Below are 15,362 nucleotides of genomic sequence, written 5' to 3'. Positions count from 1 at the left end.
CAGGAACTGGTTATGGATGCGGTATTGAAGCTAGCAATGGTATCGATGCCTGCGTCTCGTCTGCGTTCTGGATATACCACGCAACCGGGGATTCCGGATAGATTGGCAACCGACCCACCGAGCCTGTGGATCTGTATCTGTCGATCTGTCTAGTCGTCTAGAATGAGCCGAGGTTGTCGCAAAGAGGGTTGGAGGACAACTTCCAGGTCATACATTTCACTCATGGATGTTGAGACAGGCTTAATATACTCGCAATCAGATATTTGATCTCGTATTTGCCCTGATCGGAATGCCATCACCCCGCTAAACGTGCAAAATCATGTCGGCCTCGGATGAACGCGATCTTCCGAAAGGGGAAAAACCTCGGTCCCCGCTGGCCAATTCTAATCATTAGTTGTTGATTGGTTAGAGAGTTAATCTGGGGCCCCGCTGGTCTGCAGCTTGGCTGCAACACTCGACGGTGAGCCGAGGCCCAGCATTCTGCACTTTATAAGATCAAAAGCACCTGCCCATGATTGTCTCCGGTTGACTCTGCAACCTCTCCCCGTCATTTCATTCATTCACATCTACCGCCAAAATGTCACAAACATTCACCCGCGAGGAAGTCTCGCAACACAACACCGAAGACTCCCTCTGGTGCATCATCGACCACCGCGTCTACGACCTCACCGACTTCCTCGACGCCCACCCCGGCGGCAGCGTCGTGCTCACCCAAATCGCCGGCAAGGACGCGACAACCGACTTCTACAACCTGCACCGCCACGAGATCATCACAAAATACCGCCCCACACTGTGCATCGGCACAATCGCCAACGAGACCCCCGAAGTCCTCGAGCCCACGCCCACCTCCCTCTCCCCCGTCCCTTACGCCGAACCGCTATGGCTGCGGCCCGGATTCAGCAGTCCATATTACAACGAGAGCCATCGCAAATTGCAGGTTGCCGTTCGCGAGTTTACGAACCTGTATGTGAAGGCCGAGGCGCAGGCGAAGGAGAAGGATGGGACGTATATTAGCCAGGAGCTTATTGATAAGATGGCGGAGACGAATGTGCTTGCGATGAAGTTGGGCCCCGGGAAGCATTTGCATGGCCTGACCTTGCTTGGTGGGGTGAAGGGGGAGGAGTTTGATTATTTGCATGATTTGATTGTTGCGCAGGAGATGGTTCGGGCGAACGCTAGAGGTGAGTTACCTTTCCTGCCGTGTCTTTTTCTTTTCCTTCCTGGGTCAAAGAGGAGTGCTAACTGGTTGCTTATTCAGGCTTCCAAGATGGAAACATGGCCGGCATGATGATCAGTTTGACGGCCGTCCAGCAGTGGCTGCACAATGAACCGCTTCGCAAGCAGGTCACCGAGGAGGTTCTCTCGGGCAAGAAGAAGATGGTTCTTGCCGTGACGGAAGCGTTCGCTGGTAGTGATGTCGCGGGTCTCCGGACGACGGCTGTCAAGACGCCCGACGGCAAACACTACATTGTCAATGGAACAAAGTATGCCACCTACTTACCTCACATTCCCTGCGCAGCGACCATAACTAATAAACGCCAGGAAATGGATCACAAACGGTACCTTTGCCGACTACTTTGTAACCGCCTGCCGCACCGAGAAGGGCTTCTCCGTCCTTCTGATCCCCCGCGGCGAGGGCATCGAGACCACCCAGATCAAGACATCCTACTCAACAGCCGCCGGAACGGCATTCGTCGAGTACAACAACGTCAAGGTCCCCGTTGAGAACCTGCTCGGTGAAGAGCACAAGGGCTTCATCGTGGTCATGTCCAACTTCAACCACGAGCGCTTCATGATGGTTTGCGCCGTCGCGAGGGCGGCCCGCATGGTCGTCGAGGAGTGTCTGAAGTGGTGCAACCAGCGCATTGTATTTGGGAAGAAGCTCATTGAGCAGCCGGTCATTCGCCAGAAGTATGTCACCCCTGTTTTCCTATCCACCCTATACCTCTTGGGCCGTTTGAATGCTAACAACATGCCAGACTCGCCCGCATGATCTCCATCGTCGAATCCAACCAGTCCTGGCTCGAATCCATCGCCTATCAAATGTGCAACATGACATACGCCGAGCAGTCGAAGCACCTCGGTGGGCCGATCGGGTTGCTCAAGTCACACGTCACGCGAACATCAGGCGAAGTCGCGTCCGAGGCGACGAATATCTTCGGTGGACGCGGAATCACACAGTCCGGCATGGGAAGTGTTATCGAGATGTTCCATCGCACGTACAAGTTCGATGCGATCTTGGGTGGCACGGAGGAGATTCTGGCGGACCTGGGCGTCCGGCAGGCGGTTAAGAATTTCCCCAAGGCGATGTTGTAGACAATGTACCTTTATGCGCTCTAGAGTTGGGAAATGGTTGTATCTGTACATAGGTTTTATAATGTGTTTCACGGTGAAAGTATCATTGATTCTTATACTTATGCACTTGTCCAAAGTGAACTATCAGCCAGTCTGCGCCCCGGGAGTAGCCACACGTCACAGGAGTACGTACTCGCGTACGCTATAAATCTCAACTCCACACTTGCTTTGCATCTATATCCATCACCCAGAGCGCTCATCTCCCAGCTAGCTACGGTGCAGCTTCCGCCTCTGCTGATCTTCGAGGAGGGGCGAGCGATTCTTTGCGTGCCGTGTGTGGCTGGCTGGTTTCTTCGTGGATTGGATTGGATAGGGATACCTACCTTGGACAACTTTTCTCCTCTCCAAAACAAATTCAACCCTACATTTTCATGAATTCGCATCGGGAAATATATTGATACATCAGTAAAGGTATCGTAGTAGTGTCAAAATATCAGGACCAAGCCGGCGAGCATTTCATTGAAACCACCTCAAATCTCTACCTACCTACCCACCCCAGAATGCCGACTTCACTTCACTTCACCTCCAACCTCAGCGCGTCATACTGCACATAAACCGTCGTCGGCAAAACCGCAGTCTCCGTATTCGTCCCATTATACGGCAAATGCAGCGTGAGCACATTCTCCCCGACCTTCAACCACTCAACCGGAAACTCCCACCGCTCCCTCACCTGGTAGCAGCTGACAGCCGACCGCACGATGCAACTGCTACTCTGGTTGAACCCGACGAGCAATGTAAGCGGGTCCGCCTGGTCGTTGATGTAGCTCTCCAGCGGGAGGTTCGTGTATGGCTCGGCCGGGTTGTACACGTCCGTGTTTCCGGCGGCGGTTTTGGCGCCGGCGAGTTGGATGGTCAGTGTTGCGGTTTTGCGGCGCGCGAGTTGTTTCTTGGATAGGTTGAAGCGGATCTTCCAGTCGTGGGTTGTGTTGTATTCGATGTCTGGGTTGTCGGGGGTTGGGCCAAAGACCGCCCAGTGGACTGTGTTGAAGTCTGTCGCGGGGTCGCTTTCGCCGATCGTGTAGTCGACGCCCGTCGGGTAGTCGGTTTGCCAGTCGTACGCGCCCCAGTAGATCAAATACTCCGGTGGTTGGAGCGGGTGTGTGGTGTCGCGGGCGTAGCCGTGGCGGAACTCGCCAGAGGACTTGTCGGGGGTGCCGAGGCGCCAGATCTCGGTACCTGCGGACTCTGCAGTCCAGGTGGCTTTCAGCGAGGTTGCTTTGCCAGCCTTGACAGTGACACCGTCACGGACGAAGTCGCCGAAAATGCCGTCGGCGTAGACGGTCAGGCGGTACTTGCCCTCCTTGACATGCTTGATCTCGAATTTTCCATTCTTGTCGATATCAGCCCAGTACTGGTACGACGATGGGACGGCAGAGTTATCCTGGAAATATTGTCCGTCAACCGTCAGGATCGCAATCGGGTTCTCTGCGCCACGTGGGAGCTTGATCGTTCCCTTGACACGACCTCTGCTGCTTGACGGGGCATAGCCGATAACATGCTTGGCAATCGAGTCGTAGAAATCGACGTTCCAATCTGGTGTGGCAAGCGCTCGCGCTTCGTCCCTGAGCTCCTCCAGCGAGCCGGATTCCTTTCCGCCGTTGAAGAGGTAGAATTGCGGGCCGAATGTTCGGTCGAAGCCGTGGGTGATGTTGGGCGTGCCTTCGCCGTGGTGGTTGGACACGATGTAGTTGTAGACGATGCCGTCGACTGTTAGATCTGAGTGGAGAGGCCCCTGCGTGGGTTAGCTATGAACATCCACCTGGATTGAAGGACGTACGCCATAGTAGGTATCCTAAGCTTCATTAGCTATGATCGCCAAGGTTGGAGGTTCGACGAGAGCTTACCTTCGTGTTCATCACCAACCACGCGCCGTACGCCGTTCCATTCGACGTCGAGCCATCGGCGTACATTCCATGGACATCATTGTCGCGCCACACTAGGTCATTAGCTTCGCCCAAAAGGTATGGACTTGCCACATACAGTTCGAGAAAGTATATTTGGTAAAGTACTCCGAGAACTGCTCGTAGTACGCATCGCTCGGTGTATTGTTCAGTCTCCACGTCGCATCCTGCACAACAATTTGCTCCGCAACCGCCTCATCGCTGGGCAGTGGCGCAGTCTGCAGGTCACTTGAACTTAAATGCGTCCAGAGATCAGTGTTCGGTCGGAGAAGCGTACGGAGCTCCTGCAGATTCCGCAGGAATGGGGTCGTCTCGTTGTAATATGCCAGTCGGCTGAACATATGAAACCCCGTCTCGCCGTCGCGCAGGAACCAGTATTGCTGGAACTCTTGCCCGGTGGGTGTGTATGTGTCGTTTAAGATGACGCCTGCGTATTTTGTTCCCGTTGAGTCTGTGCCTTGTACCAGTTCCATCACTGGGTTGGTGGAGCCAGCTGTGTAGAAACCGGAGGGCGTGCAGTAGCAATCGAGGTATGGTCCGATACCGGTGGAGCCTGACTGCGGACCGAGAAGATCTTGCCCGTCGAGATATAAGTCGACGACGCTACCTCGGTCTTTGTCGAAGACGGCCTTCAGTCGGTCGTTCTCTAGAGTAATTGAGCTGTCGTCCTCGACCGCGGTGAGCGCGGCGCGGGCGGCCGTGGCCCATGCCAACAGACTGATGACTCCACGCATGTTGTCTGATCAGCTCTGTCACTGAATGGGGTATGTTCCCCGGAGGGGATTAACTCGGAGTTTTGTAGCCATTTCGCTTGAGCGAGCTCAGGCAGAACCACTGGGAATCCGGGGTAAATCAGACCGAATTGCGGGACAATTTGCATGATGCTCCACAAGATTCGGGCGAAATATTAAACAGCTAGCCCAAAATCACACACTCTCAGGAGATGCTTTTGCGGTCCTCGAGTCAGGAACGGCAAAAGCATTTCGGAGTCATCTCCGCAACGCGTCATGATCCCGGCGGGGGATGCGGGGACGCCCCTGCCAAGTGCGTGGGGACACTTTGTATGGACGGAAAAACTATTCGGCCTCTTCTTGCCCGAGATCTGCAAGAATTACCAGGGCGAAGCTTTGCGCAGACGCCTGGCGATTCACTGATTCAGAAACGAGAAGTTCGGTTCGAAGGTTTCCTTTACAATAACTCCCTGTCCACCATAAAGGGCACCGCGAGGCCGCCATATTCCGTCTTTATATTAGTACAAATGACTCGGAACACTATTCAACCACGACATATCTTGAAAGTCCGGTAGTTCGAACGCGTCGAGGAAACTTGCATTCATCCCCTCGCCAAGGGACACATCTCCGATTGCACCAAGCGGAGCTCCCACACCCGCCCCTGCGGCGGCAGCGACGTCTGGACCTTGATCATGCACCGGTGGCGCTTCAGATACAACCCGTTCGTACAGAATCTCAAGAGCCGCTACGCATCGTCGCGCAGAGGTACTGTAGCTTTGGTACTTTCGGAGGATCTCGAGGGCGGTGTCCCATGACGTGGTGATTGATGCTTCAGTGACTTCGTCGAGGATCGCGGGGCAAAGATATGCGGCTATCAAAACAGTTGCTGCGGTGTAGACATCTTCAAGGTACATTAACTCTGGTCTTTTAAAGTCCTGTTTGACAGTTGGGTAGGTTACTCACATAGTATGTTATACCACCAAGCGGGCAGAGGTCCAGAAGTCCCATCTGCCGGAATGTTACTGTGTATCAGACCGATCACCTCTTGTGCGACTTTGACGCAGATCACAGAGCACTGCAAAGCAACGCGTTGAGGGAATGAGTCGTGAAGAGATATGAGTGGATCGGAGGCGATCTCGCGTGCCGTACAGTATTTGGAGAGAATTGGACGGAATAGTAGCATCCTGACGTGCAGGAATCTATGTGTCTATCATTAGAAACGCCGTAGATATCGAAAACGTACATACCGTGCTCGCAAGACCACACATTGCCGGTAGAAAATGATGTTATCAGCTACTGGGGAAGGATCTCCACGCAGATGTGCTGGTAGACTGCGTGTCCATTTCGTGAGAGCGCGGTCAAGTTCAAATATGGTGAGTTCTCCTTCGCTAGGTTCTCTGTTGAAATAGAAATCGTATATGTCTTCTGGACTTTCCTCGGGAATGGGCTTGTACAGACTGAGCAGGACATCATTCAAAATCTCGTACAGTTCGAGTGACTTGGCGTAAAACGCCATCATCGACGGTCGGTCGGCCGGTTGGATTGCTTCAGCTCCAGAAGCGGATGCGATATACTCCTCGTCGACAGTTGCGGGTAGAGGAACGGAGCCGCATGAGCCTTTCGAAATCATAGCCGGGCGCCCGAATGTCATGGATATGACACTATGATCAATTAGCTCGGATCGGTGGGAAAACACAGTGCTCATACCGATCCATTAAGACACACCCATGCCAGATCTTCCTTGCCAACTGCTGCTCCTGCGGATTTTGAAGGCGTGCAATAGTCTGCGGAAGGTGCAAACCCATACTCTGTGCATTGCGAATAGCCAGCCCCGTTACAATCCAGCACTGATGTGCCGAGTCCGTGCTCTGGAGATATTGCGCCATCAGAAGCAGGCACTGGATAAGCGCCGCGGATCCGGAGTCCCAGAGGTTAAAGTGCAGCAAGTCCTTGGCACGCGAGAAGAATGCAGCGCCGGACGCTTCCCGCTCTGCTGGCGCGATGAAGTCGGCTAGTTGGCAGGATAGGGCGAATATAACATTCAGCGTGCACATGAGCATGTTCTCATCGGACTGCAGGGGCTCGCCAGTCCAGATCCGGCCGTACTCGCCCCGAAGGTGGATGCTATCGAGGAGTGGATAAAGAGGAAAGACATAGCTCCAGTATACTTCCATCAGGCTATCCGCCATTTTCCGCGGTGGTAGCACGTAGTTACAAACAGTAGACTGCCGCTCCTTCTGGGCGGATAGTAGATTCGACGGAGAAACCCCGAGTACGGATTCCGAAGTGTCCTGGTTCGGCGATGAGACCCGCTTGTCGACCGCTGTCTTGATCTGGCGCATGAAGCTCGCGGCACTGGAGCTTCCGAAGAATCCTTGTGTCGGGCGTTCCTCCTCCACAGCACCCATCATGGCATTGACGCCAAGCGTACGGTCTTCCTGACGCGATGTCTCTTGTGATAGCATAGCACACGTAGTCTCAGGCGTGGAACCTGCATTGCTCCTAGGTGTGATTTGAGCGGCATTGAGTGGAGAGTGGATGGTCGCATTGTGTGAAGAGATGCTGGCTCTATGCGGCGTAGGGCGTTGCGCGAACGGTGTGGTCCGCGGGATATTCGTAAAGGATGATGGTCCATACGGTGATATCGACGCCTGTAGAGCACGTCAGCCTCATTGAGCAATATCCTTGTCAGCCTTTGGGGCAGGATATGACGACTAACGCTAGGATGGCCCGCTACTCGGGTGCTAGGCGTACTCAAGCTCGAGATCTCGCTCGGGCTTTCCAGATGCTTAATCCGGTTCTCGAGGCTCGAGACCTCACTCGGGCTTTCCAGATGTTTGATCCGATTCTCGAGTGTCGTGATGTAGCTGTCACAAATTAGCTCCACAAACCATCGCGCATGCTAGTCCAGGCCACCATACTTCTTCACAGCCCGCTTCTTCTCGGGCTCCCCGGTGTATTTGCACCTTACACCATACTCCTCGCGCTTCGCACATGGCCCACATACTGCAAATTATCAGCAGCGTTCGTCACTCGAAAATAGTACCGAAGCAACCGTGGGGCTGGAGCGGAACACGTACCGGGCTGGATCCCGTCACAGCGCACCTTGCGCGCACGACATTCATCGCATGCGACCGCGATCTTGCGACGCTTTGGACGCCGCGTGGTCGAGTCGGGCTGGAATGCACTTTGAGTAGGGGGCGGTGTCTCCATGGCAATTGAACGCTGCTTTTCAGGGATGTTGTTGGAATGAAGGTCGTCCGGAAGAGCAATCGGGAAGAGATCCGGAACTGTCTTGGCGCTCGGCTCTTCGGGTGCCGTTCCGAGGAGATCGTGCCTGAGGCAGAAATATGAACTCCATTGGGATCGCCAACAGTCTGACAAGTATTCGCCGTTGATTGCGAGAGAAAGTACGCGGTGGCTTACCCTTCTTGTTCGGCGGCCTGAATCATCCAAAGTTCAGGTCTGAGTTTTGGCATATGGTGAACTGAGACCCTACACCCGGAGGCAAGAGAAATATATTTCAATGACTGTTTGATTAGATATAGATTAATAAAGTACAAAAGAGTGACTCGAAGGCAAAACACAATACACTAGAAACCAGCTGACCAAGCCAAAAGAGTGTTACCCATGGCGAATAGACCTTATCCACCAGATGAGGCGGGTTATCCTGCAATCATCGCCTACAGCACAGGCAGATTGATAGGAAGACAAGGAACAGCAACATTGACAAGCCCGTTCTACACCGAAACATCAGTACCCGTCTACACATAGAAGAAGAGCCAGGAAAGAACTCAAGCTTACCAGCTCAGTATCGCCCGCATTACAGCAAGCCACATTGTTATTGCACTGTCCGCCAATGGCGTTTTGGAGGGAGACCACTATAAGAAGATTAGCTCTCTCCCCAAGCACCCATACCTGAGTCCAAGAAGGGACCAAAAAAACTTACACCCACTACACCCACGATATCCCCCCAAAACCCCATTCGCAAGCACATCGCTGCCACCGAGCAGGTTCAGCAGACTGTCTCCCTCCTCGCGGGAGATGCTCGTGGCTTCGAGATCGGGGCAGCAGGCGAGCTGCGCGCGGCCGCAGGTGTTGCCGTCTTGGGTTTCGGCCGTTGAGGCTTCGGTGCCTGTGCCTGCCGGACTGGTGGGGATGGCCAGCGCGGTGGCGAGCAGGGTGGCGAGGATGAGGAGCTTCATTTTGAGAAGGAGAAGTATGATTAAGTGGTTCTGGGATGGGGAAGATGGTTTCTTTGGCTGAGGTGATGGTGTTCGGGTTGCGAGAATGGCGTGGTTGGCTTTATACCTTTCTATCTGGCTCTTTTTCGTTGCGCAAGCTGGTGGGTCTGGGAACAACGTACGTCGATCTCCTGGTCTACAGTAGAATGGCCGTTAGAAAGAAGTATAAAGTCGTTTATTGGCAACGCCCTTGCATGCGCCGCCGAGTATTGGGTCCAGTTGACAGATCCGACACAGCATGGCCGAATGCTCTCTGGTACTTGTGTAATTGGTCCAAATGATAATCAGTGTGCGCAAATCATCGCTAATGAAACCGACGTATCGCAACTCCCAGGGCTATAGTATCTAAAAAGTCGATGGTCGATTACTCACGTAAGAAAGATAATATGGTTGCCAGTGACTTGCGCTCAAACTTCAAGGGGCTTTCAAGGGTCCGTGGTCAATGTGATATGTCACCATGCACTCCACACAGCCGTCTATAGGAACGGGCGATTATCGTATCAACATTCAAGGGGTACGACACGTCCGCTACCCGTTATTATTGGTTTGCCATGTAGTATTAAATCTGACACGTCGTGGGTGGCCTACGGACTGACATGCGGATGACATGGTCCATCCATGAGTGGCGACTGGGAGCTAACCGGCCGATATACCATAGAAGGCTGAAGACGCACAGACAAGGTTTCGTCCAAGGGCCGGTGGGCTTGTGAGCTAGTCGCCATTCAAGGATTGATCCGAGATTTGGAGTCAGTGCTCAGCATAGTTCCACACATGAGTGGGAGAGGAGGGATGAGTTATGAAGCTAAACAAGCGCTCGGTACTCCAAAGGCCTCCTGGCTATATTCACTCTATATCATGATGCATATATACATCTAGTTCATACATAAATAATCATATACACGAAAAAGCAAGATCTAGCCAACCATATATGCAGAGCTCAAAGCATGAAAATGGGTCTCAATAGAAATCACCGCCGGACAAAAGCCTCACCACGTAAACGACTCCTCCACATACTTCAGCTGATACCCCTGCCTCATAGCGAGATAAACCGCGGAACGGGCCTCATCAGCCATAGCCCGCGGGCCACAAACAAGCACGGCAGCCGAAGAATCGCTACTCTGCGCCCCGTGTGCGAAGGCCAGGATCTGTTTCTCGAGGTTTGGGCGGCCGGAGAGGATTTCGATATCGGTTTCTGGGTCTGGTGCGATGTTTTGTGTATAAAGGGTAGTGGAAGATGGGTCGGTGGCGGGGTTGCGTTGGTATTGATTCGACGATGGTGACGACGGTGACGATGTGGATGTAAGGGGTAGAGTTGAGTAAAATGAACCGCGGAAGTCAGGCCGCGCGAGGGCGGGGCGTAGTTCTCGGGTTGCAAGGTCGTGGATGAAGGCTCGTTGGCGCGTCACCCAGATGAGCTGCATGTCCTGGATGCGTGTTTTTATCTTGTCTTTGTCGTCAAAAGAGGACGAGGAGCGAGAAATGTGGTCGTTTATATAAGGCACCGCAGACGCGATGCCCGTCCCGCCGGCAATTAGAAGGACAGAGTCGTAACTCCAGAGTGGCGATTCTTGTCCGTAGGGTCCTTCGAGGAGGATACTGACATCACTCGTCCGATCAGGAGACTTGAGGCATTCCCGACGGAGATGACGAGTCCAGCCGTCGTAGGGGCGGATCCAAAAGATGAGTTTTAGTTCTCGGGGTGTGGATGCCGTCTGCATTTGGAACGATCGGCTTCCGGATGAAGAGTCGTCGGAGAGGAGGGGGATTTGCGAGACGTCGACTGCTTCGTCGTCTTTTGTTGGGATGTTTGTTAAAGGGGATACGTTTCGTCCGATTTCGTAGGACCAGGAGCCGAGGGTGAAGGGGTGGCTTTCCCAGCCTGTGAGGCGGAAGGGTTGGTAGAGGAAGTAGTATTGTCCTGGACGGGGACGGAGGGATGACGAGCCGGGCATGACCTCGAGGCGGATCAGGTCTGCTGCTTTGTCGTATATTGCCAGACTTTTGGTGCACTGGACTCGAGATGGCGAGTTTCTCCGAACGTGAATGTTCAAGTATATCACTCGAACAAGACGGAGGATTCGGTCAAATGCCCAGATCCCGACCGGCAGCCAGAGGTAGAACCAGTATGCTTGGCCCCAGTATTCCTGGCCTTCGAAGATGATAGTGTGACTAAAATGTCAGATGCGTTATGAGGGAAGAAAAAAGAGAAGACGTACTAGAAACATCCGACAAGAAGACCAATGGAGAAGACGATGTGAATGAAGAGAAAAGTCTCGTATGCCCGATGGCGGAACCAGTTCACCGCAGCTGGAAGAATCAGGACCATCAAGCCGGTTGCCTGTCCTGGTCAGCGTCTGACTTTATCACTGCAAATGGAAGCTTACCAGGAACCCCCATAGAATGTAAGCCTTGCGAAGCTTTTTCCAGGGATTGGGATCTTTTGTGATGTTAGCTATGCACCGCGCCACGAACATTCAAGTTGGACATACTCCAAAAGAAAAGGACCAGATATGCGACTGTATGGACAACTGCTTGGATGGTAGCTATCCAGGCGATATGTCGGTGAAAGACGTTGAACGTGGCAAAATTCCAACCAGTAGCCCAGGCGCAAATGTTGTTACGCCCAGCAAAGAGCCACAGCAAAGGAAGGTTGGCAAACGATATGATTCCTGTCCGGTCTGCGATATACCGAATGACCTGCGTGGACACCGGAGGAAAGCTGACCATTAGAGTTAGTTGTAGAACAAATCGCAGTCCTACGAGGCAGCTTACTATATATTCTCTGGAAAGGCGTAATAGTTCACAGCACAGACGACAGCGCTCAGTATCCAAAAGCCTACGACAACAACAGCCTCCCCGCGGTTCGAAAACGTCCACCAGAAAAATTCCCGCCCGCGAGATGGGATCGTGGTCGATACCAACAAGTGCGTTTCGACCCAGTGAGATACTTGCCGGAATGGTAGATGTCGCAGCGGTGTAGCACGTTGTGACGGGTGATCATGTCGAAAATGTAGCAGATGCTGAACGAGACGGTGGAGCATGCCTACTCCTAGTATGCACGCCCAGTAGAGGTAGCCAGCGTATCTAATATGGGTTAGCAATCCCGATGCCAATAACGAAGTGGAATTAGCAATACCCATATGCATAATGTGTCCACATCTCATATGCCCAGGTGTCCTGCAAGTCATCCGGGTTAGACGTGTGCATCCCACAGAGCCAAAATTCAACCTACTATAGTCTTGAAAACGCGGTCATAATGCGCTCTTGTAAGTAGTACAGGGACATCGACTGGATCGCTGACAGGCACCTCAAAGTAATCGACTGCCCGCATGCGACTTATCGCATCCTCCGTGAGATTCTCCGCCAACTGCTCCCGCGGGATAAGTTCGAATCCCAACCCCCTACATAGCGTCTGTAGCCCCCTGATACCCGCAGCGCGCTCAGCGGGCCGACAAAATACGTCCGAAGAGGCGTAAATCGACGTCACCTTGAGCGGATCCTCACATTTTGTCTGGTAGTGCCCGTTTGACGGCGAGCTAGCGAAAGCAATGTATCCATAGGCTGTGTGTACCGACGTGACACAGCGCTCGTTGACGGGGAGGACGTTTGCGGCTGTGAGGGCGGCGGATAGAGTTAATGCGAGAGAAACATGAGGGCGCATGACGAGGAATCTCGAGTCAACAGACGGAAAGAGAAAAAGACGGTGAAGCGAAGGAACCGCGGGGCATGACGGTTGGACGCGAGGTCTCGAATCACTCCGATCTCGGATCGCTATGGGCCCACACCACACGAGACTTGGGAGAGAGCAATTTGGGCTCAGGAGCGAGGCGGTAGGGGGCGGTTCGTGGTTTCGAGAGAGGAGATGGCGTAGGATACGGGGAAGGAGAGAAGAAGAAGAGGAGGCGAGGAGGAAAGAGGGACGGAGGGAAGTGGAAAAAGTGGAGCGAGTTATCTGATCGCGAGGGTCAAAAATTGGAGAAGAACGTGGTCGGATTCTGGTGATCCGGATCTAATCTGATCAAATGCCATCTGATAGCCCTTTCAGCCAATGATACAACGCAGCCAGGCCCACCTGCCCCCTTGGGACGAGTCGCATACGAGACCTCGGGACCCAGTTGGGGAACCGAATAGCCAGCAAATTCATCTGATTCCTAGTATGAGGTACGGTGTACTGGTCATAAAAAGATAAAGGTGGAGCTGGTTGCGCAAAATTAGGGCGCGGTGTGTCAATTTCCCTGGACTATATACTACCATCATCCCACAAATTCAGTCGCTCATTCACACCACTGGATACACCATGGTACCCAAGTAGAGATATATCAATCATGACCCTTGACGATATTAAACCCCTTCAACCCCGGCAGCACGGCCCGGATCTCGTCGGTATACTTGACCAACCCGCCAGTCCAATTCAACTGCTCAAACGGCTTCCCCGGGATTGTCCCGCCGATATACGTACTCCTTTGCACAGTTGGTAACAGCGTCGCATTCGACAACGCATCAATCTTCCCCTTCCACTCGCGCGCAGCCTCGGGGGTCGGATCAATGCTCTTGATCCCCCGCCGTTCCATCGTCTTGATGACGTCCGCGACCCACCGACCCTGCACTTCTACCGCCGTCGGCCCGTTGCAAAATGCAGTAGGCGCTTGTGGGCCGTACATCATAAACATGTTTGGGTACCCGCTGACGCACAGGCCGAGATATGTCGAGACGGAATCGCGCCAGTCGTCCTTCAAAGTCGTACCGTTGATGCTGTGTAGGCCCATGTCCACTAGACCGCCAGTTGACACGTCGAAACCCGTTGCAACGGCAATGACGTCGAAGTCGTGGGTTGTACTGTCGGCGAGTTGGAGGCCTGTCTCTGTGAATCTAGCAATGGCATTCTTGCTGACATCGACAAGATGCACGTTCTCTCTGTTAAATTGCTCAAAGTAGTCCAGCTCCAGACTTGGCCGTTTGACTCCAAACGCATGCGGCGGCTCGAGTGGAGCGAGCTTGTCACGCAATCCCTCATCATGTATCCTGGCTCGAACCTTTCTCGCCCAGAAATCATACGCGATCCGGTTCGTCTGTGGATCAACGAACACATCCTTGTACGTGCCGAGCCAGAAGCGGAATCCGCCGGCTTGCCAGAGGGATTCGAAGAACTGCTCGACTTGCTCCGGTGTATCATCCTGGAGTGACTTCTCGGAGAAAGTATACAGGAACCCGCCGAAGCATTTCTCTCTGAGCTGAAATACCTCGGGATAGAGCGTCTTGGCCTGATCCTGTTCTTCTTTTGTGAGAGATCGCTGTTTCATCGGAATCGCGAGGTTCGGCGTCCGCTGAAACACGGTCAACGATCCAGCGAGAGGCCCTAAAGCCTGCGTGAGCTGCACACCAGAAGCTCCGGTCCCGATAATTGCAACCCGCTTCCCAGCGACATCAACGCCCTCGTCCGGCCAAAATGAGGAGTGATGCACAATCCCCTTGTATGAATCCAAGCCCGGCCAGTCCGGAACAAACCTCTTGGACCCGAAGCCCGTCCCCGCAATAAGATACTTTGCACTCGCAACCCGCCCATCCTGCGTTGTGACATTCCACCTGCCCACCCCCTGATTAAACCTCGCATCCACAACGACCGCTCCAAAGACACAATCCCCCTTCAAATCGAGAACCTCCGCAACATGCTCAAAATACTGCTTGATCTCCGAATGCGCCGGGTAATTCGTACTCCACGTCCACTCCTTCCACGCCTCGGGAAACGAGAACTGGTATTCTAGCGCCTCGGAATCGACTCGTGCACCGGGGTATACGTTGAATCGCCAGATTCCACCGAGGCCGGGGCCCGCCTCGAAGATTTTTGCGGTTAGGCCTTGTTTGCGGAGTGTGTGCAGGGCGTTGATTCCGCTGAAGCCTGCGCCGATTATCAGGGCGTCGACTGTGAGGAGCTCTGGTGGGGTGGAAGAGGGATCAGCTGGGGGTTGGGCGGCAAAGTCGCGGAGGTTGGTTTTCATTTTGGAGAATATACAGGGTAGAATCCAGTCTGACCGTGGATAGGCGGAGTATGTATGTTTGTTTGTTGTGTGAAGGAGGATGGCAGCTGGACGCTGCTAGGCAATATATGATCCATCACCCATCATGTGCCCTCT

General features: G+C 53.5%; 5 protein-coding genes across 5 annotated transcripts; 1 reads left to right on the top strand and 4 right to left on the bottom strand.

Moving 5' to 3' along the window:
• Positions 1–476: 476 nt before the first annotated feature.
• BJX68DRAFT_230059 (acyl-CoA dehydrogenase family protein) lies at positions 477–2,413 on the top strand. The gene is made up of 4 exons (XM_071039166.1): positions 477–1,181; positions 1,259–1,484; positions 1,543–1,911; positions 1,980–2,413. Exons 1-4 carry the CDS (start codon positions 578–580, stop codon positions 2,314–2,316), a joined length of 1,536 nt encoding a protein of 511 aa, XP_070902318.1. The 5' UTR covers positions 477–577; the 3' UTR covers positions 2,317–2,413.
• A 456-nt stretch (positions 2,414–2,869) lies between these two features.
• rglB (polysaccharide lyase family 4 protein) lies at positions 2,870–4,990 on the bottom strand (the record flags this gene model as incomplete). The annotated part of the gene is made up of 4 exons (XM_071044753.1): positions 2,870–4,087; positions 4,133–4,147; positions 4,200–4,291; positions 4,336–4,990. The coding sequence occupies 4 exons, from the start codon at positions 4,988–4,990 to the stop codon at positions 2,870–2,872; spliced, it is 1,980 nt and encodes a 659-aa protein (XP_070902317.1).
• A 403-nt stretch (positions 4,991–5,393) lies between these two features.
• BJX68DRAFT_230056 (transcription factor domain-containing protein) lies at positions 5,394–8,219 on the bottom strand. Its single transcript, XM_071039165.1, has 7 exons — positions 8,068–8,219; positions 7,909–7,993; positions 7,707–7,854; positions 6,695–7,638; positions 6,235–6,648; positions 5,951–6,186; positions 5,394–5,888 (listed from the first exon to the last, which is right to left on the bottom strand). Exons 1-7 carry the CDS (start codon positions 8,198–8,200, stop codon positions 5,506–5,508), a joined length of 2,343 nt encoding a protein of 780 aa, XP_070902316.1. The 5' UTR covers positions 8,201–8,219; the 3' UTR covers positions 5,394–5,505.
• A 1,840-nt stretch (positions 8,220–10,059) lies between these two features.
• Positions 10,060–13,266, bottom strand: BJX68DRAFT_230054 (ferric reductase family protein). The gene is made up of 7 exons (XM_071039164.1): positions 12,464–13,266; positions 12,368–12,408; positions 12,004–12,315; positions 11,721–11,950; positions 11,616–11,668; positions 11,448–11,569; positions 10,060–11,400 (listed from the first exon to the last, which is right to left on the bottom strand). Exons 1-7 carry the CDS (start codon positions 12,890–12,892, stop codon positions 10,218–10,220), a joined length of 2,370 nt encoding a protein of 789 aa, XP_070902315.1. The 5' UTR covers positions 12,893–13,266; the 3' UTR covers positions 10,060–10,217.
• Positions 13,267–13,550: 284 nt separating this feature from the next.
• Positions 13,551–15,227, bottom strand: BJX68DRAFT_263651 (flavin-containing monooxygenase; the record flags this gene model as incomplete). Its single annotated transcript, XM_071044752.1, has 1 exon — positions 13,551–15,227. One exon carries the CDS (start codon positions 15,225–15,227, stop codon positions 13,551–13,553), a length of 1,677 nt encoding a protein of 558 aa, XP_070902314.1.
• Between the last annotated feature and the right edge of the window lie 135 nt (positions 15,228–15,362).

The sequence above is a fragment of the Aspergillus pseudodeflectus genome (genome assembly GCF_044049435.1).
Source record: "Aspergillus pseudodeflectus strain CBS 756.74 chromosome Unknown BJX68scaffold_8, whole genome shotgun sequence".
In the NCBI taxonomy this organism is placed as follows: Eukaryota; Fungi; Ascomycota; class Eurotiomycetes; order Eurotiales; family Aspergillaceae; genus Aspergillus; species Aspergillus pseudodeflectus.
This window is presented reverse-complemented; position numbering and strand designations above follow the sequence as displayed.

Coding starts and splice junctions, on each gene's coding strand:
- BJX68DRAFT_230059 (XM_071039166.1), top strand. CDS start 578: ATGTCACAAACATTCACCCGCGAGGAAGTCTCGCAACACAACACCGAA. Junction 1,485..1,542: donor TACATTGTCAATGGAACAAA/GTATGCCACCTA, acceptor AATAAACGCCAG/GAAATGGATCACAAACGGTA. Junction 1,912..1,979: donor CAGCCGGTCATTCGCCAGAA/GTATGTCACCCC, acceptor ACAACATGCCAG/ACTCGCCCGCATGATCTCCA.
- BJX68DRAFT_230056 (XM_071039165.1), bottom strand. CDS start 8,200: ATGGAGACACCGCCCCCTACTCAAAGTGCATTCCAGCCCGACTCGACC. Junction 7,994..8,067: donor CTGTGACGGGATCCAGCCCG/GTACGTGTTCCG, acceptor GATAATTTGCAG/TATGTGGGCCATGTGCGAAG. Junction 5,889..5,950: donor TTGGTGGTATAACATACTAT/GTGAGTAACCTA, acceptor TGTACCTTGAAG/ATGTCTACACCGCAGCAACT.
- BJX68DRAFT_230054 (XM_071039164.1), bottom strand. CDS start 12,892: ATGCGCCCTCATGTTTCTCTCGCATTAACTCTATCCGCCGCCCTCACA. Junction 12,409..12,463: donor ACCGCGTTTTCAAGACTATA/GTAGGTTGAATT, acceptor GATGACTTGCAG/GACACCTGGGCATATGAGAT. Junction 11,951..12,003: donor GCCTTTCCAGAGAATATATA/GTAAGCTGCCTC, acceptor TCTAATGGTCAG/CTTTCCTCCGGTGTCCACGC.